General features: G+C 48.1%; 1 protein-coding gene across 5 annotated transcripts in view; it reads left to right on the forward strand.

Moving 5' to 3' along the window:
• Positions 1-23,808, forward strand: part of ABCA3 (ATP binding cassette subfamily A member 3) — a 52,600-nt gene that overhangs the window by 12,101 nt on the left and 16,691 nt on the right. For all 5 annotated transcript variants that reach the window (XM_023616551.2, XM_070232423.1, XM_023616552.2 and 2 more), the window contains 13 exons: positions 2,321-2,580; positions 4,618-4,734; positions 5,029-5,149; positions 11,686-11,859; positions 14,141-14,322; positions 16,261-16,404; positions 16,947-17,076; positions 17,265-17,419; positions 17,692-17,847; positions 18,087-18,297; positions 19,242-19,392; positions 21,955-22,053; positions 23,188-23,374. In XM_023616551.2, the coding sequence (XP_023472319.2) occupies positions 2,321-2,580; positions 4,618-4,734; positions 5,029-5,149; positions 11,686-11,859; positions 14,141-14,322; positions 16,261-16,404; positions 16,947-17,076; positions 17,265-17,419; positions 17,692-17,847; positions 18,087-18,297; positions 19,242-19,392; positions 21,955-22,053; positions 23,188-23,374 (2,087 nt within the window). The remainder of the gene's footprint in view (positions 1-2,320; positions 2,581-4,617; positions 4,735-5,028; positions 5,150-11,685; positions 11,860-14,140; positions 14,323-16,260; positions 16,405-16,946; positions 17,077-17,264; positions 17,420-17,691; positions 17,848-18,086; positions 18,298-19,241; positions 19,393-21,954; positions 22,054-23,187; positions 23,375-23,808) is intronic.

Genomic DNA, 23,808 nt, shown 5'->3' on the forward strand with positions numbered 1-23,808 from the left:
CACAGGATTCCACGGGCCTGCAGGAGGCAGAGCTTGTGTGAGGTTTAGATGGAAAGACACAGGAATGTCCCTAAACAGAACGCCAGGCAGGCAGTGGAATGTATCGCTAGTGCCAGGGCCTGTCACTAGCCTGTGTTCCAGGGCAAGGTTTTAAATCCAGAAGAGAGACTAAGGTGAGCAAGGTGAGGTGAGGTGTGCGAGGCCCCAGAATGAAGCCCTGGACAGGCCACCAACCGGGGACAGGAGAAGCCGCATCAGCTGTCATGCCTGCCACCTGTGGTCAGCAGCGAGAGAGATTGGCTACTGTGACCCGGGTGCTGGGCTGTCCCTTCTGTTTGTGGGGACAATTTCCTAAGCTTGGAAGGAACAGACAAAAGAAAAAGACCTTTTCTCAAAGGAAAGGACCAACAGATTTCGCTATGTACAAACTGGAAATTTACCAAAAAAGAAAAAAACATAACACTGATTTTTTTTTTTTTTTTTTAAAGATTTTATTTTTTCCTTTTTCTCCCCAAAGCCCCCCGGTACATAGTTGTGTATTCTTCGTTGTGGGTTCCTCTAGTTGTGGCATGTGGGACGCTGCCTCAGCGTGGTCTGACGAGCAGTGCCATGTCCGCGCCCAGGATTCGAACCGACGAAACACTGGGCCGCCTGCAGCGGAGCGCGCGAACTTAACCACTCGGCCACGGGGCCAGCCCCACATAACACTGATTTTAAAAGCAGGCAGGAGACTGGGGAACCATTTTGGCGAATGACAAAAGGTGACGATCCTCGTTCTTTAAAGGGCTGGTCAGTCTAGTCAGTTAGAAAAACACGAAGGCCCAAGAGGTGCGGCAAGGATGTGAGTGTGGCCCCCAGCAGGCACTGGGTAATGTAGCCTGGTGTTCTCCCCAGGCCACCCCTAATGTCCATACCTTAACACCCACTGCTTCCCCTGATAAGAACTTAGCCCCTGGGATAGTCTGAAAGATGGAGAAAAGCCACATGCACAAAGATGTTCACCATTGCTTTATTTATGGTCATAAAAATTTCAGCAATGGGAAATGATTGATTATAGAGTGATGGCTTCATTCCTCAGAGTATTGACAGCCACAGAAGTTGTGAGGATGAGGACCCTGCCGTAACTTGGCAAAGCCTCGTGAGAGAGCAGTGGGAGAGCAAGCAGGCAGGATATTTCATAGAGGAGGCAGTGCAATGTTATGAAAAGACACTGACGTTGAAGCCAAAGAGACCAGGGTCCCATCTTAGCTGTGCCCCCTCACCAGTTGTGTGGCTCAACTCCCTGGCCTCAGTGGCCCCACCTGTCTGATGGGGATATCATTAGCTACTCTGCAGGTTTATTCTGAACAGGAGAACTAAAGCTCCACCCAGCAGAACAGTAGGTAACGTTAATTGAGCACCTACTATCACAAACCATAAAGAGACTTAAACCAAAGGGACACAGTAGAAACACACAGACATGGTAACCCTGTGTTGGGGTGTGGTTGGCATATTGATTTTCTCTTTTCTAGAGGCTGGAACCCAGGCATCTGACAGTTCCATGTTAGAGGACATTAGATGTTCTAAACGTCACTGTATTTTATGAATGAGGGTGCCCACACCATCCAGACCTGCACTCCAAGTCCTACTCTGTCTTCTGGGCTCAGGCCTCAGGCACTCAGGCTGCCTTTTTCTCTCCTGAGGCTGTGCCTGCTCCTTCTTTAGGCTTGGTCTCTCCCAAGCGTAGTTCTGGACTGAAATACCATATCCCCAGTTTATCATCCCTCCCAGGCCCTTTCCACTTTAAGAATTTTGTTACAGACTACTTGGGGAGTCAAAAACGGCCCGCAGGGAGAACCACAAAGCACGTGAAGGTCTTACAGTAGGGGGCTTTGGGCTGTGGTGTCTGCCTCCCTGTGAGATGGTGACTCAAGGGTGGTTGGAATTAAAGTTCTAATCAGCTGGCCTCAAGATAGCAAAATTATTATTGATTATCCCAGTGGGCCCAGCGTAATCACAAGGGTCCTTAAAAGTAGACAAGGGAGGCGGAATAGGTCAGAGAAAGACGTGACAACAGAAGCAGGGTCAGAGAGATGCTGCTCAGCCGGCTTTGAAGGTGGAGGGAGGGACTGTGAGCCAAGGAATGAGGGCAACCCCTACAAACTAGAAGACTGAAGGAAACCTTAGGGGCATTAGATGATGTTGCACCATGGTCTTGATTACCAGGAGACCCTGGTACGGCTCAGGGCATGCAGCTCTCTGAGCAAGCAGCACTCGTGATGTTGCTTTTCCGACACACGTTGACCCCATGTGCTGCAATGTCTTCTGGTCCCGCACTCAGGGTACATCCGAGAAGGCTTCCTGGCCGTGCAGCACGCCGTGGACAGAGCCATCATGCAGTACCACGCGAACGCCTCCACGCGCCAGCTGTTTGAGAAGCTCACCGTGATCGCAAAGAGGTTCCCTTACCCGCCTTTCATTTCGGACCCCTTTCTCGTCGCCATCCAGTACCAGCTCCCCCTGCTGCTCATGCTGAGTTTCACTTACACCTCACTCACCATTATCCGGGCTGTCGTGCAGGAAAAAGAGAAGAAACTGAAGGTGACCTCTTTACCTTTGGCTTTAAAACAATTTGGCAAGTTGGTTCTAGGCACAGGGCTGCTGTGGAGTGGTTGGGTCTCATGTCCTGTTGTCAGGCAGGGGCAGCTCCTGGATGTTGGGGCCACAAGAGCCGCTGGGCATGGGGCAGACTCCCACCCTGGCTCCAGCCCATCTCAGGCTTCTGTGAAGTCAAGCCTGGTATATCCAGATTTTAAAAGCCCTGATAAAGCACCATACTTTGTGTGCTGTACACTAAGGACTGAACATTGAAAAGACAGCATTTGGGATATATTGGGTTAAGTAAAATGCATTGTTGAAATTAATTTCACTTGTTTCTTTTAACTTTTTTGATGTTGCTACTATAAAACCCTAAATTATATATGTGGCTTGCATTCTGTTTCTATTGAACAGAACCACTCTAGAGAGTAGGTCAACACAAAGTGTTTAAATACGTGGCTGAGCAGAAAGCTAACTAACTTTGCACATAGATCAAGGACAACTGTAGTTCTAGCCTGTTGGGCACAAGGTAGTGTGGAATTTAAAAATATCAAGTGTCACTCTAAGGGAAGATCATTGACTTATTGAGTACACCTGAACAAATAGTGTCACCTGTAAACTCATACCAATGACACTAGCAAAAGTATCCCAAATTTGTGTGAAATTCCTCCTTTGGCAGTGTCTGCAGTGCCAGTGACATGACAAAGTGTCTTCAGTGGCACCATATCTGTGATTCTGGAGCTTTTAAACTACTGCAAACAAGGGGCTGGGGGACTGATGAGAGGTGGCTGCTGTCTGCTGCAGCCTCTTAAATGACTTTGATCAAATGGTGCGATATTGGAGTGGACAATGAAGTGGTTCAGAAAAACAGTATTTGTGCACACACATGCCTACAGATAGGTTGATCAAACTGATGTGGCAAAATGGTAAGTGATTACTGAATCTAAGTGGTGAGTGTATGGGTGACCATTGTACCAATCTTCCCATTTTTCTGGAGGTTTGAAATTGTATATAAGCAGCTGGAAGATCAGCCCAGTTTGGCGCCTGGCATGTAGAAGACACTTAATCAACCCTGGTCCCCTCCCCTAGACCAGCACTGTCCAATGGAACATTCTGCCATGATAAACATATCCTGTGTCTGCTGTCCACTCGGGTCACCACTGGGCACTTGTTGTTAGCGTGACTGAGGAGCTGAATTTTTAGTTTTAATTAATTTCGGTTTAAATAACCACATATGACCTGTATTGGAAGGCACAGCTTTAGGTGTCCCGTCCCGTGTCCCCCCAACACTGGCGAGGAAGGCCTGTCCTTGGCATCACTAAACTCCCGTCCTTCCTTCAGGGGGTGCCCCTCACAGCAAAAGTCTAGACCCGTCATTTCAGAATAGCAGGAGGTGAGGCAGAGCCTCTGGCTTCTAGAGCGTTCCCACAGCATCTGTTGGTCCTGAAACAGCTCTGGGGCCACATTTCACAGCAAGGACATTAGTGTGGTTGGTAACCCGTAGAGTCTCTCTACTAGACAGTGGAGGGGCCGGGCTCTGCTCTCCTGACTCAGAACCCCAGTGCCAGTAGCCACACCACATGGCTTCTTGGGCACACTTGGGTACCTGGAGAAGACCAAGCACAGACCAAGAGTTTGGGATTGCTCCATAGAATGAAGAGTTCATTAGCTTCATCAGCACAGATTGAGCCCACGTCAGGCCCTGACTGAATCACAGAGGCAGTCATGGCTGGACCTCAGCTCCCTCCCTGGTGGGCCCAGTGGAGGAGACAGACGAAGTCTTAGCTCTAAGTGAGGGAGAGCAAGGCAGCTGCTGAGTAGAGGTCAAGGGAGCACACTAGGGTGATGGGGAGAGGTGGGCTATGCTGGCGGGGGAGCAGGGAAGGTGTCCTGCAGATGTACAACACCATGCATCTGCACAGACACCCACACACTCAAAGGCTTTAAGGAAAGTCAGTGGGAGGAAGGCGCCTGGTGTGGCAGGCAGTGGGCGCTCAACCGCAGCGGGAGTGTCAGAGCATGTGTCACTCTCTCCCCCAGGAGTATATGCGCATGATGGGGCTCAGCAGCTGGCTGCACTGGAGCGCTTGGTTCCTCCTTTTCTTCCTCTTCCTCCTCATTGCCGTCTCCTTCATGACCTTGCTTTTCTGCGTCAAGGTGAGTGTGGCTTCGAGAGAGGGTCTGATGTGAAGAGCATGGCGTTCAACAGGAGAGCCAGAGGCAGCTGTAACAGCACCAGGGCGCTCCCAAGACTCCATCTGTACGGATTTCAGGGGAAGTCTGCCCTTCAGTAGAGAGGACAGTGGCCTTCTCACTCACTCAGTGTAGCCCCATCTCCCATCCTTACCACTTTCATTTGTGGCCAGGAATGTTTAAGACTCTTCCTGGTTTTGTCTCCACCTTCCCTGCCACACCTGTCCATGCTGACTGATGGGATGGGACGCTGTGCAGGTGAAGAAGAATGTGGCAGTGCTCACACACAGTGACCCCTCACTGGTGCTGGTCTTCCTGGTGTGCTTTGCCATCTCCTCCATCTCCTTCAGCTTCATGGTCAGCACTTTCTTTAGCAAAGGTGAGTCATCCTGCCCCCCCCGGGAACAGAGGACAATGGGGTGATCCAAATCTCAGAAAACTGGGTGGTTTTGTTTGGGATGAGTAGAAATAACCCAGAGACTTTGAGGGGGAGGGGGTTGTACTCTGTGCTTTCCTTTGGATTCCATTTTCTGGGTGTTGAAGTACGTGCCTGAATAGTTCTGTTAAGAAAGCTCAATGAGTGATTAATTCTTTTTTACTTTATGTCTGTAGATATCTTTATTTTGCCCTCACTCCCGAGTAATATTTTGGTTGCATATAAAATTCTCCATGGATGGCTATTTCCCTTGGCAGTTTGATAATGTCTTACTACCATTGGATATCCATTATTGTTGGGGAGAAGTCTCCTGACAGTCTAGGTGTGATTTTTCTTTATGTATGAATGTTTTGATATGAGGAATCACGTCCTTTTTCAGTTCTACAAAATTTCAGTTAGATATCAGATTCTGCTGTACATTATTGCCATCGTTCTCTTCAATTAGATCTTTGTTGGAGCCTTCAGTATGTTCTTCATGTCTAACTTCTTTCTTTTTTTATTGCAATAAAATACACGTAACATAAAATTTACCACCTTAACCATTTTAAGTTTACAGTTCAGTAGTATCAAGCACATTTATATTGTGCAGCCATCGCCACCATCCATCTCCAGAACTATTTTCATCCTCCCACTGAAATTCTGTCTCCATTAAACAACAATTCCCAATTCACCCCTCCCTCTAGCCCCCTGGAAACTACCGTTATAGTTTCTATATAGCCTCTATAAATTTGACTCCTCTAGGTACCTCAGGTAAGTGGAATCATACAGTATACAGTATTTATCTTTTTGTGACTGGCTTATTTCAATTTGCATAATGTCTTCAGGGTTCATCCATGTTGTAGCATATGTCAGAATTTCCTTCCTTTTTAGGGCTGAATAATAATATTCCATTGTATGTATATACCACATCTTGGTTATCCATGCATCCATCGATGGACACTTGGGTTGCTTCCATGTTTTAGCTATTGTGAATAATGCTGCTATACAAATATCTTTTAGAGACCCTGCTTTCACTTCTTTTGGGTACATACCCAGAAGTTGAATTGCTGGATCATATGGTAATTCTATTTTTAATTTTTTGAGGAATAGCCATACTGTTTTCCATAGTGGCTTTGCCTTTTTATGCCAGAGTCCAGCTCCAGCAGAGTCCAGGTTCCTGAGGGAGAGACGGAGTCAGCGCAGTGAAGGAGGGGATGTGAGACTTGAGTCGGTGCAATCAAGTCTGTCTTTACTGTGCACAAGTGTCGTTTTTATATTTTTCAGGATTGGTACAGAAATAGCTCTACAAATATTCTCAGAGAGATAAAGAAGTACAAAGCAAGTCTGTCTTTACTGGTTTTTACAGCGTTTTTATATCTTTTTTAGCAGGGGATAAATATAGCAATACAGATGTTCTTGCAGAGTAAACCAAAAAGCAATTATTGATAAGTATAATCTTACAGGGAACAGAGTTAACTTTTAGGGGGGCAGAGGTTAACTACCTTTTCCTGCACAAAAGCAACTTCAGCAATTAAGAAAAGACTTCTACAATGTTCGCCGAACGCATGCAGGGGAACAATACACTTTTCAACAACTAACACATGGAGGAACACTCTAATCAACCACAGAGGAAGAGGTACATCCACTCCCACCAGGGAAACTGGGGGAAGAGCAAAACATCAACCAGAAGGAGGCAGCTGCTTTGATCTAAATACTCTCTTCAGTACGAACCCCTCATTAGGGAGAAAAGTTCTCCCACTATCTATGTGCATCAGGGGGAACTTGCCCCTTGCGATATTCTGAAGGCTATGCAGGTGGTCACGTATTTTTCTCAGTACCAACCCCGCGAGGGGAGCATGCTCTTTTCTCTAAAGCGGCCATCTGGAAAATTACAGCATGAGTAGGAAAATGGGGTATAAGACAAAGGGAAGAAAAACAAGTTTTTAAAGTTCAGCATAGCTTGGGGGAAGGCCAGCTTTTCATTTTCTTGCGGAGGGGCACCCTGCACCCCTCGGCTCTTCTTGATCGGCTGGACCCTGTCAAACAGCCTATCAAATGCTGCCTCGGCCCCCAGCATTTTTACATTCCCACCAGCAGTGTACAATGGTTCCAATTTCTCCACATCCTCACCAATGCTTGTTATTTTCTGGGTTTTTTTATAGTAAACATCTTATTGGGTGTGAGGTGGTATCTCTCAGTCTTTCCTTCATGTCCCTTGACTTCTTTTTCATACTTTAAAAAATCTCTTAGTGCTGAGTTCTCTGTGAATTCCTTGGAGTTGTCTTCCAATTCCCTAATTCTCTCTTTGACTGTGTATGTTCTAGAATGTATCTCATCAATTGAGATTTTTTTCTATGAATGTATTTATGTTTTATCAACTACCTAGTTGCTTCTTGTACGTATCCAGTTATTCTTGTTTCTTTATCCATTTTTGTGAGAAAAAATCCTTTTTTTTTTTGAGGAAGTTTAGCCTTGAGCTAGCATCTGCTGCCAATCCTCCTCTTTTTTGCTGAGCAAGACTGGCCCTGAGCTAACATCCATGCCCATCTTCCTCTGCTTTGTATGTGGGACACCTGCCACAGCATGGCTTGACAAGCAGTGTGTAGGTCTTCACCTGGGATCCACAGCAGCGAACTCTGGGCCGCTGAAACAGGACGTGCAAACTTAACTGCTGTGCCAGCAGGCCGGCCCCAAAGTCCTTCTTTTTTTAATGGAAGCATTTCTTCATTTACTCCTGAAAATCCTTGACATTCTTATTTTGAGGTCTTTCTCTTTTCTACTTACACTCATTCCCTTGGAGAGCTTTAACATGTGGTTAATTCCCAAATTTAGATCTCCAGCTTAGGCTTCTCTCCTAAAATTCAGAATCATACTCAACAATTTCCCTGAGATGCTCAATATGCACCTCAATCAGAGCATGTCCAAACCTGAATTCCTGATCTTATCCTCAAAACCTCATTCCTCCATCTCTGTTAGTGGCACTCCATCCTTCCAGTTGCTCACACTAAAAACCTTGGAATCATCCTCGACTCCTCTCTTCCTCTCTCATCCGGCTCCATGTCTGGTTCACAAGTCCTGTTGGCAATAATGTCAAGATACACCTGAACTGCAACCGCTTCTCACCTCCTCCACGGCCTGACCCTGGCCAAAGCCGCCATCATCATTGGCCTGGTTTATGGTGATGGTCTCATCACTGGTCTCCCTACTTCTGCCCTTGCCACCCTTCAGTTCTCAATGTAACCAGTAGTATGATCCTCTGGAAATGTAAGCCAGAGCCTGTCACTCTTCTGCTCAAATCCTCCTGTGACTGTGGGTCTCAGAGGAAAAGCTGAAGCCACTGCCCAGCCCAGGCCTCGCCTGCTGCTGCTCTCCACCCACTTGCTCCAGTCCCTGCACACTCCCTTCTCATGGCTCTTGCCTCTGCCTAGGTCTCAAAGTGCAGTCCATGGACTCTTGGGGGTCCCTAAGGCCCTTAAGGGGGTTCACAAAATCAAAACTATGTTTGTAATAAGACCAAGATGTCATTTGCCTTTTCTACCATGTTGACACATACCCTCACAGTACAAAAGCATCAGTGTAAAACCGCCAGCCGTGGGCACAAAGCCAGACAGGCCTCAAACTGTACCAGATGTCATGTTCTTCACCACCACACGCTCCAGGAAACAAGCAAAAAAATGCAAGTCTCCCTCAAGAATGTCCTTGATGGAGCAGTAAAAATTGATTTTATTAAACTTCAACTCTTAAGTATAGTTTTTAATATTCTGTGTGATGAAAGGGGATGTCCACATAGAGTTGCATGCTGAAGTAGTTTCATCGTAGTGTGATTATCTCCAGGGAAAGCACGTATGCGAGCAGTTGTTTGAGTTGTCAGCTAAACTAGCTGCTTTGTTCATGGAACACCATTTTTGCTCAAAAGAACAATTATCGGATTATAGTCTTTCATACTTGAGTATTTGCCAGACATTTTCTCACAGATGGGCTGTCTTTTAAGGAAAACAACTGACAGTATCTTATGTTAATTACAAAATTCGAGCTTTCAAGCAAAAAATAGAATTTTGTGAACTTGAATCTACTACTGTAAGCTTCCCAGTAGTTTTTTATGAGATTGGTGATAATATCCCCAATGTGAGTTTTTTAATGTTTAATGAAATGTGTCAGCATCTGGAAGATCTGCATTGCTCAACAAGCAGTGTTTTCCCAATGACCAACGCATCGTGTTACAAGATCACGCGAGAGTAATAACCCATTCACAGTGCAAGATAGACCAATGCATCGTGCTACAAAATCACGCGAGAGTAATAACCCATTCACAGTGCAAGATAGACCAATGCAGCATGCTACAAAATCACGCGAGAGTAATAACCCATTCACAGTGCAAGATAGACCAATGCATCGTGCTACAAAATCACGCGAGAGTAATAACCCATTCACAGTGCAAGACAGACCAATGGATTTTCATGTAACAGATTGTGAAAAGGTCCTTAGTTACTTTTATTCCACATGGCACCTAAACTAATCTTTAAGAAACTACCACTTAGTGAGTGGTAGTTGAGTGGTGTAGTATCAAAAAAGAATATCCACAAAGATCTGAAAAGGCTATTCAAATACCTCTCCCTTTTCCAACTACTCATCTTTGTGAAGCTGGATTTTCTTCATGTACTTCACCCAAAACAAGGTACAGTCATCCCTTGATATCCACAGTGTGTTGGTTCTGGGAGCCCCCAAGGATACTCAAGTCTTTCTTTTTTTTTTTGAGGAAGATTAGCCCTGAGCTAACGTCTACTGCCAATCCTCCTCTTTTTGCTGAGGAAGACTGGCCCTGAGCTAACATCCATGCCCATCTTCCTCTACTTTTGTACGTGGGATGCCTACCACAGCATGGCTTGCCAAGCGTGGCATGTCCACACCCAGGATCTGAACTGGTGAACCCCTGGGCCGCCGAAGTGGAACGTGCGCACTTAACCACTGTGCCAACTGCCGGCCCCTGAAGTCTCTCATATAAAATGGCATAGTATTTGCATAGAACCTACACACATCCTCCTATATACTTTAAATCATCTTTAGATTATTTATAGTACCTGATACAATGTAAATGCTACATAAATAGTTGTTATACTGTATTGGTATTTAGGTTTAGGGAATAATGACAAGACAAAAAAGTCTGTATGTGTTCGGTACAGACACAACCATCATAGGCCTTTCAGCACATGGTTGGTTGAATCTGAGGATGCGGAACTCACATATACAGAGGGCTGACTGTGATACAACAGAGTGAATGCAGAAGCAGATATGAGAATCCAGCTGTAATCTGTTTAATGAGATGTTACACAGTGCCACTCTTCTCACTAAATTGTGGGAAATATAGTTGTTTTCCATAAAAATATTTATGTTAACTTGTGATGGGTTTAAATTTTTTAGTATTTCTAATACTAAGAATATATACACACATATATGTGAATAAATAACTCACATCAACAAAAGTTCTTTAACATCCTTAAAAATTTTTAAGGGCAGGGGCCAGCCCCGTGGCGCAGCGGTTAAGTGCGCACGTTCCACTTCGGCAGCCCGTGGTTTACCAGTTCAGATCCCGGGTGCAGACATGGCACCGCTTGGCAAGCCATGCTGTGGCAGGCGTCCCACATATAAAGTGGAGGAAGATGGGCATGGATGTTAGCTCAGGGCCAGTCTTCCTCGGAAAAAAGAGGAGGATTGGCAGATGTTAGCTCAGGGCTAATCGTCCTCAAAAAGAAAAATTTTAAGGGCATAGAGGGGTCTTGAGACCAAAGCATTTGAGGGTTCAGCATGGACTAAAACCCCACAGTTCTCCCCACACCTCCACAACCCAGTCCTCACCTCTTTGAGGTCTTTCCCACGTGTCACCTTCTCATCAAAGCCTTCCTTGGCCACCTGGTTACAATCACATCCCCCAGCCCAGGGGACATCTTTTCCCACTCTTGTCCCCCTCATTGCTGTGCATGGGGCTGCCCCATCCAGCACATTCTCTTACTTGTTGTTTCCTGTCTGTGTCCCCACGGGATTATAAGCTCCAGGAGGGGAGGGGGTTTGTCTGTTTTGTTTGTGGCAGTCTCCCTGGGGCCTGGAACAGCTTGGTACAGAGTAGATGCTCAGCAAGTGAACGAGTGAATGAGATGGGGCAGACCAGGGAAGAAGGAGGGCTGGGGGAAGGGGGTATGTCAGGTACACAATATCAAGGCAACAGGGGCTGAAGTCTGCAGGAGAGGGCTGGAGAAAACACTGGGTTCCCCAGGACATGGAGGACATGTGCAGCCCCGGGCAGGGCCACATTCCCTAGGGCATGTGCCCCCATAACAAGGAAGAGGCAATGGGCTGAGCCTAGAGTCCCCCAGTACTGGGGCTTATGTCCCTGTGTTGATGGCTGATGCCTTTGTTTGGATGGAGCACAGGCTCCCTTGTGAACATGTTCTTGCAAATATTCTTACATGTTCTTAGCATACTTGTCTTCCTCTCTCCACCTGTAGCCAACATGGCAGCAGCCATAGGGGGCTTCCTCTACTTCTTCACCTACATCCCGTATTTCTTTGTTGCTCCTCGATACAACTGGATGACTCTTAGCCAGAAGCTCTTCTCCTGTCTCCTGTCCAATGTTGCCATGGCAATGGGAGCCCAGCTCATAGGAAAATTTGAAGCAAAAGGTGAGTATTTTCCTTTTCACAAGCTGCCCTTACTGTTTCAGTTACACTGAGAGAGTCTAAACAGAGATGCCTCCCACATTCAGACTCCAGCTTTGGTAACAAACAGGCACATCAGGACAGCTAAAGGAGCTGCACTTTTGGAAGACAGGTCCTCGGTGATCGTGCAGACCAGGAGGCATGACAGGAGCCATAGGGGAGGTGGGTCACAGACAGCACAGTTCGGGAGACAGAGGGTTAAAGGCCAGTCCAGTGTGACATCGGCCACCACTTGGCCAGAGTTAATCCCAGCTTTGGGTTCCACTTGAGGCCCTGCCTGGATGCCAGCTGTTACTGCAAGAAAACCCTAGACGTGAGGATCCACATCTGCCCATGGTGGGATTCAGCTTGATGACCTCTGAGTCTCTTCCTGCCTCTTGAGGCATTCTGAATTATGACACCAGAGGCCTCAAAGTCTGCAGGTTTTGATTCACTCCTAGCTCTTGGTAAAGTGGTAGAATTAGCATCTCCCCCTCTTCCTGCTCCCCAGTACCTCCTTCAGTAATTGGCAACCAGGGCAGGGAGGCCTGAGAGAGAAACAAGTGACAGATCAGATCATTATTTTCTTGATTTTTCTGAACTTTCCTGATTTTTAAAATATGATGAGGGTCGAATACACACTGCTTTGGGCTGGCTTTTGCCTGTGGACCCCCACTTTGCAAACTCCGCAGTAGCCACTCAGATTTCAATGGATGAGTCAAGCCTGCTCCTCTAAAGGGATGAGAGGGCACCTAACCCCTCACCCCCTGGGAAATCTCTGGAGAGGGAGAGCTCACCTCCTAGGAGAAGCCCTCATTCATTTCCTGATCACGCAAACCCTTCTCCAGGAAGGGCCTTGGAGAGGGGAATGGACTCAGGCCCAGCCCTGCCTCTCTCTCACTTGCTTTGGGTCTAAGAGGAGGCATAAGGGGTGAGGATGAGTTTCTGCGTGGCTGATGTGCTGGCATCCATCTCCCTGGAGCTTCTGCGGGTTGTTCTGGCCCTAGTAGCAAGAGGTGACATATAATCTCCCTTCTGAATGCCTCACCTGTGTGCATTTTAAGAGCATCTTGGCCCTGCCCCATTCAGATGGACCTTTTTTCAGGCTGAGTGCTGTCATTTGTTCCAGCCATGCAATTCCTAGCTGATGGAGCTTCCTAGTGATGGGGTATGGAAGAAGGTAGGTGGGTGGCCACAGGAACCTTCAGTGTGGCTTTATCTTTAGTTAGAATTTTTTCTTCAATTGGCAATGTCTTCTAACACTTTGGCTTTTAACTACATGTATTGCTGTGTTTGGTAGTGTGTGATAAAATGTAGACCTTTTAAATGCCCAGTCCCTTCCAGGATTCAAATACTTTTTAAAAAGCCACTTACAAAGAGGAATCTAACTATATGGCACCTTTGTTTTGCAAAGTTCTATACCAAATGTTCTTAAAACAGACAAATTTCTAGTTGTTTGAAAGAGAACACTGACCGAGGCCAGAGAGCAGCCATTTCCATGGGGGCCCTCGAGCCAACAGAGGGTGCTCCGGCCACACGGAATCCCCAGGCATCATTTAGATGTGATGTTACAAACCAGAGAGAAGACGGAGCACTACGAGTACCACTAAATAGAACGTTAGACGTGTCTGAAGTGTTTCTGTGTTTGTTATTTTTTTAAGATTGGCGCCTGAGCTAACATTTGTTGCCAATATTCTTTCTGGTTTTTTTCATCTTCCCAAAGCCCCCCAGTACATAGTTGTATATTCCAGCTGTAGATCCTTCTGGCTCTGCTATGTGGGATGCCGCTTCAGCATGGCTTGATGAGCAGTGCCATGTCTACGCCTGGGATCCGAACCAGTGAATCCCTGGGCCACCAAAGTGGAGCGCGCGAACTTAACCACTCAGCCATGGGGCCAGCCCCTGTGTTTCTGTGTTTTAAAAAGACTTATATGAAATGCATAGTGTTCCAGTGTTGGTCCTGCCCCGAATCATGTATATGTAGATGTGTATGTGTATATGTTGGTACGTGTATATGTATATGTGTGTATGGATGTGTATATGTGTTATAAATCAAAAGTGAGCCCGTCTAGTCTGTTAATGAGCTGTTGCTGGTTCTCCAACATCAATTTTGTAACTTGCTATTGTCTTAAAGCCTTAAAGAAAGTGATCAGGTTTGCTGCAAAAGCAGTAGGGGAGGAGTCATGCTGGCCTTGCAGTGACATGTACACGCATGCCATCAGGGGCTGTAGGTCCATCTCAGCCCATTTCCTGGTGTGTCTTCCAGGCACAGGCGTCCAATGGCGAGACCTCCTGAGTCCCGTCAATGTGGATGATGACTTCTCCTTTGGGCAAGTGCTGGGCATGCTGCTGCTGGACTCCATCCTCTACGGCCTGGTGACCTGGTACGTGGAGGCTGTGCTCCCAGGGCAGTTTGGCGTGCCCCAGCCCTGGTACTTCTTCATCATGGTGAGTTCTGACACCCCCGCTCTTCATGCTGGCCACCTCTGAGGGGGTAGAGGTGTCCCCAGCACTCACCTCGGGCCCCCTTCAGTCCCTGACACATGACACCTAGTTGGGCCTGGATAGAGGACTTGCCCTGTGCTCAGTCAGTGAGCAGTGTGTCCTAAAGGCCCTGAGACCCTCCACTGCCCGTGATGATCCCTGTGCTCCAGGGCCTGGGAGAAGGAGCTCGTGCTGGCCTACCATCCACAGGACCAGCCCACCTACACCTCCAGCCCCTTGCTTGAAACAATACTGGGTTTTCTGCCCATAAAGTAATACAGCTTCTTATAAAAATGATCATGTTGCTGGAATCTATAGCATAATCCCACCCCCCAAGAGATGAATGCTGCTGACACTTTGGTGTGTAGTTCTCCAGATGTTTTCTATGCTTCTGTTATCCCGTAGGACAGATGTATGTGTGTATAACATTTATAATTTGTTTTTAGAAAAAGGGGGCCATATTTTTTAAATGCTTGAAACTTGCTTTTTTTTTTTTACCTAACAGTACATCTTAGATATCTTAAGTACGTATGTGTGTGGATCTATTTATAAGTAAACTTTTAGATTTTTATCTATATATATATTTATAAATTTTGTTTTATTTATAAATGTATTTAAATTTATACATTTTTATGAATCAACTTCATTTTTTTTCTTTGATGATGAAGATTGTCGCTGAGCTAACATCTATGCCAGTCTTTCTCCATTTCGTATGTGGGATGCTGCCACTTCATGGCTTGATGAGCAGTGTGTAGGTCTGCACCCGGGATCCAAACTCGCGAACCCTGGGCCACTGAAGCAGAATGTGCGAGCTTAACCACTATGCCACTGATCTGGCCCCTCAACTTCATTTTTTAATGACTTCACAGTATTCCGTGTATGTGCCACCGTATATTTAACTAATTCCCTATTGATGGTTAGTTAGGTGGCTCTCCATTCATTGTTCATTCTTTGATTCAACAAATATTTATCCAGTGTCTACTATGTGTTTCATCAAATTTTAAATGCCAGTGATTCTTAGGGGTACCATTACTTTATCACTAAGAGAGAAAAATACAGTTAAACTATGGCATTCTGTGATTTGTAAGACACATTCTGGTTTCAGAGTCACTTAAAACGTGAGAGATGTGTTCCCTAAAATCAGTGGAATATGATGAGCCAGAATTATTCCAGGCACTGGGAACACACAGGGAATACAGGTTCACCCGCAGAGCTTATCTCCGGGGGCGGTTCTTCCAGGGCCCCATTGGCACCTTTCCCGTGACCCTACCCACAGCACTGTCTTACTGTGCCGCAGGCTGCCCTCAAGCTCGGGGAGCATGGGCGGTTTGTGGTTGTATTGTCACCCCTCACATAGCCTTTCACTGTGATGGCTACGCAGAGGGTGGAGGGTCGTCCTCTAGGCAGGGCAGGGAGAGGCCTCCTCAGAGCAGAGGGAGGCTTGGCCCTTTGTCTTCTCTTGCTTATTTCATGAGCTCCCCTGTAGTTGAGTAAGGACACAGTCAGGATGTGGAGGCACAGCCTCCTTCATTTTGACCCAAAGTCCCCCTGGACTAGAATATTCAGTAACCTCTCTTTGTATGCAATGTCATTGTTTACTTTTTCTCTGTGTCATGTCTGAGTTGATAGGCATAGTAAGCCTGTAAGTTACCATTATGCCCATATGGCAGATTGGGAATCTGAGCCTGAGAGCTTCCCCAGGGTAGAGGGGAGAGGAGTCATGCTGGATCTTGACCCCCACCCTGGGCCTCAAATCGGCATCTTCTCTGCAGCACCATGCAGGGAGACTGAGGGCTGGGTGTGTTGTCTATTTAGCATGTTGGTTCGTTGTTTCTCTGGTTGACACAAACAATATGAATTGATATGAATTGGTCTTTGAGCCCCATCTGGTTTCCATCCTAGCCCTCATACTGGTGTGGACGCCCAAGGACAGTGTTCGGGAAAGAGGAAGATGACGATGACCCTGAAAAAGCGCTCAGAACCGAGTACTTTGAGGCTGAGCCCGAGGACCTGGTGGCCGGGATCAAGATCAAGCATGTGTCCAAGGTGCCACACCCTGTGGGGACTGCGGGGTGGGGGACGGCAGGGCCCCAGGCAGCGAGCCCTGCTGCCTTGCCCAGGGCTCTCTGAGCTGGTGATGATCCTCCAGGCCTTGTTGCCTCCTGGATCCCTGCAGCTGCTCTCTGACCAGCTCTCCCAGGCAAAGTGTCCCCAGGGCCCAGTTCTGAGTCAAGTCGGCAACGCATGCCACCAGACTTAACCTGTCACCAGCCTTGCAGTGAACTCTTGCCATTCTCACTGCACTGCAGTGCCTTGGCCTCGTGGGCCTTCTTATCCTGCTGAGACAATGAGGGTGTTGGGGACCAGTCAGGGGTTGGGGAGGCCAGAGAGCAGTAGGAAGCAGCATGGCCTCCAGTCAGCGCTCTGCCCAGAACTTCTCATCTCTCTGTGCAATGATCGGTGACCCTGGGTATAGTCTTATTCTGAGACCCTTGGGTGCATATTCCAGAGGGGGTAGGAGGGGCCTGTCCAAGTGAGGTCCCTGAGGGGCCCCGGAAGTCCAGGGTGGCCCTCTGCCTTTCCTGCAGGTGTTCAAAGTGGGGAACAAGGGCAAGGCAGCTGTCAGAGACCTGAACCTGAACCTGTACGAGGGGCAGATCACTGTCCTGCTGGGCCATAATGGCGCAGGGAAGACCACCACCCTCTCCATGCTCACAGGTGAGGGGCCACCGCCTCTGTCTCCACCACAGCGGGGAACAGGGGTTACCGGCAAATTCACTCACAGGTGGGCTTCTCGGTAAAGCAAAGCGAGACCTTGGGAGCAAGACCACGGTCTCCCACCACGTGCTGACTGTCAGGGTGTGCGTGCTGGACTTAAGCCCCTGGGGTCTTCTGCTTGGCCCTAGGCCTCTTCCCCCCGACCAGTGGACGGGCGTATATCAGTGGGTACGAAATTTCGCAAGACATGGTTCAGATCCGGAAGAACTTGGGCCTGTGCCCGCAGCACGATGTCCTGTTTGACAACCTGACTGTTGCAGAACACCTGTACTTCTATGCTCAGGTGAGCTGGCGGGTGACACGATTCATAGGTGGTTGTGGTTGTTCAGTCGCCTTGGGTTCCTGAGGCAGCCAGGAGAGCCCTTAGCCTCCCAGCAAACTGAAACCTGTTCTGAGGAGCCCCAGATCTGGAGTAAAGGAGGCAGGGAGAGAAGTCAGGATGCCAAGTCCAACACATAAAGGGAGGGAGACAACGTGAAGGCCAAGTGGCTTGTGCAACAGGCCAGGCACCTGTCAGAAGCACCTGCCGGATCTCTCTGTCCCCTGCTGTTTCAGCTGAAGGGATTGTCACGCCAGAAGTGCCCTGAAGAAGTCAAAAGAATGCTGCACATCCTCGGTCTGGAGGACAAGCGGGACTCGCGGTGCAGGTTCCTGAGCGGGGGCATGAAGCGCAAGCTCTCCATCGGCATCGCCCTCATAGCAGGCTCCAAGGTACAGGGGCAGTGAGGCCCAGCCTCCTGAAGGACGCAGGTCAGAGCCCCCACGCGCAGTGGACAAACACTTTGCGTAGCAGGGTCCAGAGTACACTGGATGCCCTGGGTGGGCAGTCTGGCCTGGGCGGTACTGCTGCATCTTCTTGGAACTTGAGCCACACAGGGCCTATAGTACAGCCAGCCTGGGCCTGGCACATGGCTCAGTCATCATCAGGAGGCTGTTCCTCTGCCCTCCAGGTGCTGATGTTGGACGAGCCCACCTCAGGCATGGACGCCATCTCCAGGAGGGCCATCTGGGACCTTCTCCAGCAGCAGAAAAGTGATCGCACCATCCTGCTGACCACCCACTTCATGGACGAGGCTGACCTCCTGGGGGACCGCATCGCCATCATGGCCAAGGGGGAGCTGCAGTGCTGCGGGTCATCGCTGTTCCTCAAACAGAAATACGGTGAGCAGCTGAGGGCAGGAAGCAGGGCAGGCAGCCCAACCTCCGTCCCTTCACAGAGTTAGTGTCACTGGCCATTGTGTTGAAGAGAGTGCCCATGTACCTTTCATGAAGAACCCTGAGATCAGGCAGTGAGAGGCCGTCTCTAGACTTCCTGCTCTGCTGCCTCTGGATGGAGACCTGAAGCCCCAGGCAAAGGGGCTTGTGAGAAGAGGAGGGAGGGAAATGGAGCAGATAGTCTTGAGTTGATTAGCCTGACCAATGGAATAGCGGTTGAGTGCCAGGGCTACCAAGAAGAGCAGTGCCCTTGGAGAGGCCAAGCACACTCACCAGCGTTATCGCTCTCAAACAAGCAAGTGGCTCACCGAGAAGTCCAGGGCTGGTGGGTGGTGTGTGGAGTCAGCCCTCTCTTTGCTATGTGAGCATGGCGTCCCTTCTCTAGGTTAGCTCATGGTCCCACGTGGTGCTGGCATGGCGGGTCCCATCCATGTTCTGCCAGTGAGAAGGAGCAAAGATAGAACACAAGTGCCCCTCCGCTTAGACACCCTAGGAGTTGCACACCTTGCTTCTGTGGCTTCCCCTCACCAGCACATAGTCCCGTTGAGCAGATGGTGACCTAATATGGTTACCATCAAGCTGGGGGAAGGATAGAGAGGGCGACCTTCATCCTGGGATGCCATTAGGGAGAAGTGAGGAGAACAAGTCTTGGGGACAATTTCTGCCACAGCCTCTGAGAGTAGAAGTCTGAAGTCAGGCTCAGGCTTCACCTCTTTACCATGCCTAGCACCCATTGCCAGCTAGGGGGTGGAAAGCAAGACCCTCAGGTGAAGCACTCCAAGAGGCATTCCAAAGGTGTCCTGCTCTCCAGCCCATGTCCCATGAGCCAAAGCCCAGCTGGGCCAGGAGAAGTAGAAGACAGCCTCACATGGGGCTCCATGGTGTTCCAGGCGCAGGCTACCACATGACACTGGTGAAGGAGCCTCACTGCAACGCCGAGGGCATCTCCCGGCTGGTCCACCACCACGTCCCCACCGCCACCCTGGAGAGCAGTGCCGGAGCAGAGCTGTCATTTATTCTTCCCAAGGAGAGCACACACAGGTACGCGTCCCAGAGAGAGCACACAGGTCCGCGTCCCAGAGAGAGCACACAAGTATGGGTCCCAGAGAGAGTATACAGGTATGCGTCCCGGAGAGAGCATAGAGGTACGCGTCTCACAGAGAGCACACAGGTACGCTTCCCAGAGAGAGCACACAAGTATGGGTCCCAGAGAGAGTACACACGTATGCGTCCCAGAGAGAGCATACAGGTACGTGTCTCACAGAGAGCACACAGGTACGCTTCCCAGAGAGAGCACACAGGTACGCATCCCAGAGAGACCACGCAGGTGCGCTTCCCAGAGAGAGCACACAGGTACAGATCAGAGAAGGGGGCTCAGTGGGCCTTCAGGACTCCATGCCTAGTGTCACCTGTGACCTATCAGGCTTGACCAGTGGGCATCTCTCAGCTCCTGTGCCTGTGATGGTCAGTGCATGGTGAATCTGCTTGCTGGGTCCAGGGTGCTAGGCCTCCCTGTGCAGCGAGGCTGAGAGAGACCTAACTTGTACATAAGGAAAGAGTGTGACTCGTCAAAGGGGTGCTCACTGCGTTGGTGTCTTTCACACACAGCACGTGGCTCGCTCCTAACACGAGTTAAACGTACGCAGCAGTCCACTCAGAATTATTTGTGGAATTGTGAATTTGTATATCTTCTTGGCCTCAGACTTTGAGTCATGGACATGTGCCTCATAAACAGAGTAGGCTACCAGTGTGGGGAGATAAAAATCAAACTCTTGATTCACATTCAGAAACTTTGGGATGTAAATCTTAAAACTACATTTAATCTTCCTACAAACCCGATTGAGTAATGTGGTATCAATAACTGCATGGTGTTCCCTGACTCAGAGATACCATAGCTTATCTGAACATCTCCTCTGTTAGCATATGCGCACGTTTTCCAAAAAAAATATGCTAGTGAACATCCTTCTAGAAGACTCTGCCTAGATCTCCAGTGCCCCCTCAGAATAGATTCCCAAGCGTGGGGTAAACATTACCAAATTCCCTTCTAGAAAGGAGTTGTGTTGGGCTTCCCCATAGCAGGACAGGAGAGTGTCCATTTTACTCCACAGCGGCCAGCTTTGAGTAAATTTTTTTTTAATATTTATTTATCGAATGGGTGAGATGGCACACACTTGCTTAATTGGCATTTTGTATTTCTTCCATCTGCCAGTGGGAGCTTGACACTCCCAGTAGTTACTGCCCTTTAAGCATTGAGTCCTCTGGATACTGTGTGTTCATGTCTTTTACTCATTTATCAGTCAGAGTGTTTTATATATTAATATCAACCATTTTGCTAGCAACTTTTTCAAATTTGTTGTTGCCTAATTTCGTGGGATGTGTTTTCCATGCAGATATTTTACATTTAATGGGTCACATCTTTTCCTTTGTGGTTTCTTCTTAGAAAGTACTTCCCTTCTTTAGGATCAAATGAATATTCACCCATTTCTTTTGATTTGTGATGTCATGTAGGTGTCTACTATTAAATAATGCCTAACAGGCCAAAGTACTCACAAGATGCTATGTGGGAAAAAAAGGAAACAAAACCCAACTTTTTTTTTGTTGAGGTCACACTGGTTTATAACATTATATAAATTTTAGGTATACATCATTGTATTTCAAGTTCTGTGTAGACTGCATCATGTTCACCACCAAAAGTCTAGTTTCCATCCATCACCATATACATGTGCCCCTTCACCCCTTTTGCCATCCCCCCACCTCCTTCCCTTCTGGTAACCATCAGTCTGTTCTCTGTATCTGTTTGTTTGTTTATCTTCCACGTATGAGTGAAATCATACAGTATTTGTCTTTCTTTGTCTCACTTACTTTGCTTAGCATGATACTCTCAAGGTCCATCCGTGTTGTCACAAATGTCAAGATTTCATCTTTTTTATGGCTGAGTAGTATTTAATTGGGTATATATACCACATCTTCTTTATTCATTCATCTGTTCATGGGCATTTGTGTTGCTTCCAAGTCTTGGCTATTGTGAATAATGCTGCAGTGAATACAGGGGTGAAGATATCTTTTCAAATTAGTGTTTTTGTGTTCTTTGGCTAAATACCCAGTAGTGAAATAGCTTACAGTAGTTCTGTTTTTAATTTTTTGAGGAATCTCCATACTGTTTTCCATTATGGTTGCACCAAACCAAATAACCTGATCAAAAATTGGGCAGATGATCTGAACAGACGTTTTTTCAAAGAAGACAATACAGATGGACAGTAGGCACCTGATAAGATGTTCAACATCACTAATTATTAGGGAAATGCACATGAAAACTACAATGAGATACCACCTCATGCCCTTCTGAATGCTCTTTTTACCAAGGCAAGGAATAACAAGTGTTGGAGAGAATGTGGAGAAAAGGGAACCCTCGTACACTGCTGGTGGGAATGTAAATTGGTGCAGCCACTATGGAAAACCCAATTTTTATTTTTTTTGAAATGACATTTCAAGGAGCTAACCTTCCTTTGCCCTTCCTGCACTCTACATAGAGGTAACTATTTAGGAACGAATTATCTAGAAAGTAACTGAGAAGTGACTCATCATTCTGGGTCTTTTTTTCAGGTTTGAAAGTCTTTTTGCTAAACTGGAAAAGAAGCAGAAGGAGCTGGGCATCGCCAGCTTTGGGGCGTCTGTCACTACCATGGAAGAGGTCTTCCTTCGGTCAGTAAACATGTATTTCCATCAGTCTAGGACTCAGCCATGTGGATGATTTTTTTCAAAGTGTAATGATAAAACAGTCCCCTTGATTTTCATCTCAAACACCCATCTAAGGGTAGATGCAGACTGGGGTGGGAGCAGGGCAGTGGGTCGTCTGTCAGAGCCCTGTTCAGATCATGACTCTGTTAGTACCACTTGTACAAACTCAGCTAGGTGCCCAACACGCACAGCAGTTCAGAAAGCAGACAGCAGCTGTGCTCCGGTCACCAGACACTTCAGCCCGTCATTGGGAGTGTGTGCGTGCTTCCCGTGGGGTGCCACGCATCCTACCGGGCCACAGCAGCGACAGGCTTGCTGAGCTCCTCTCAGGTCTAGATGATAATGCCAGAGTGTGCCTCCAGCTATGGTGAAGATGTAGCTGTGTGGTGTAACATTCAGCATTCAGACCCTCAAAACTGCAGGGTGAGCTTGAGACAATTCACGCATTTATCAGACGTTTCTTGAATGCTTATTTGGCCAATATGGCATAAGAACTAGAAATACAAAAATAAATGTGAGGTAGATGTTTTCCCTTGAGGATCCCATGGCCTAGAGGAGACTGTAGACGCAGTGCCACACGAGTGAGGCTGCTGACCTGCTGCACTGTGGCCCCAGCACAGTCGCAGGACCCACCTGCCCTCCACAGACTCATCCCTGTCATGCCTTTTCCAAGGTTGTACCTCTGGGCTCAGCTTGGCAATGAGCACCCTAACCCATGGCTTCCTGCACTGGCTATGAGGTGGCCTCCCGGTGCTGCCATCATGCCCCAAGCCCCCTTCTGCCTCCCAATAGCCCCAGTTATAAATACTGGCTTAGATCAGTCTCCCTGTGTCACTGGGAGTCCTCATAGGCAGGGGCCCTGTCTGGTTGTCTCCCTCTCCTGGACTTCGCTTGGCTGCAATAGCTGGTATTCTGGAGATATTTACTAATGAGTGAATGAACAAGGGAATGAGCCAGCTGGTGAAGCCAACAGTATTCTGCTCTAGCACCTCTGACAGTTGCCCTCTTCCCACCTCACCGCCCTTCTCAGGGGAAGGACAGCTTAGCTTTCTCTCCAGGGAGCTGTGTTAAGACCAGGCCTTGTGTGTCTCGGCACAGGGTCGGTAAGCTAGTGGACACCAGCATGGACATCCAGGCCATCCAGCTCCCTGCCCTGCAGTACCAGCACGAGAGGCGGGCGAGCGATTGGGCAGTGGACAGCCACCTGTGCGGGACGATGGACCCGACCGATGGCATTGGCGCCCTCATTGAGGAGGAGTGCACCGCCGTCAAGCTCAACACTGGGGTGGGTGCTCGGGGCCTGCCCACCGGTGTGGGAATATTGGGAGGCCTCGGAACTCCACATGTCAGGGTCCACAAGAGCAGACATGGGCTTCGGGAGGGTCAGTGCACTGGGAAGAGGGCAGATTATAGCTCTCACTCCTAAGGGTTGGCGGGGAGTAGGAAAACCCAGAGCATTTTAATCAACCAGTTGTCATTTCTTGATATTCTAATTGGCCACTCACAAATAAGAGCAAATGTTTGCTTATGATGCTATCCGTGCTCTGTTTACTGGGAGCTTGCTTTGCACCCAGCACTTGAAGAGGTAGAGGGCAGCACTTGTCCCATATTACATACAGGAAACTGAGGCCTGGGCCAAGGTTGAATGGCCAGTACGTGGCAGAGCTGGGATCTGCGGGTCGGCCTGACTCTGGAGCCCTGTGCTCCCCACACTTAGAG

The sequence above is a fragment of the Equus caballus genome, chromosome 13 (genome assembly GCF_041296265.1).
Source record: "Equus caballus isolate H_3958 breed thoroughbred chromosome 13, TB-T2T, whole genome shotgun sequence".
NCBI classification, from domain to species: domain Eukaryota; kingdom Metazoa; phylum Chordata; class Mammalia; order Perissodactyla; family Equidae; genus Equus; species Equus caballus.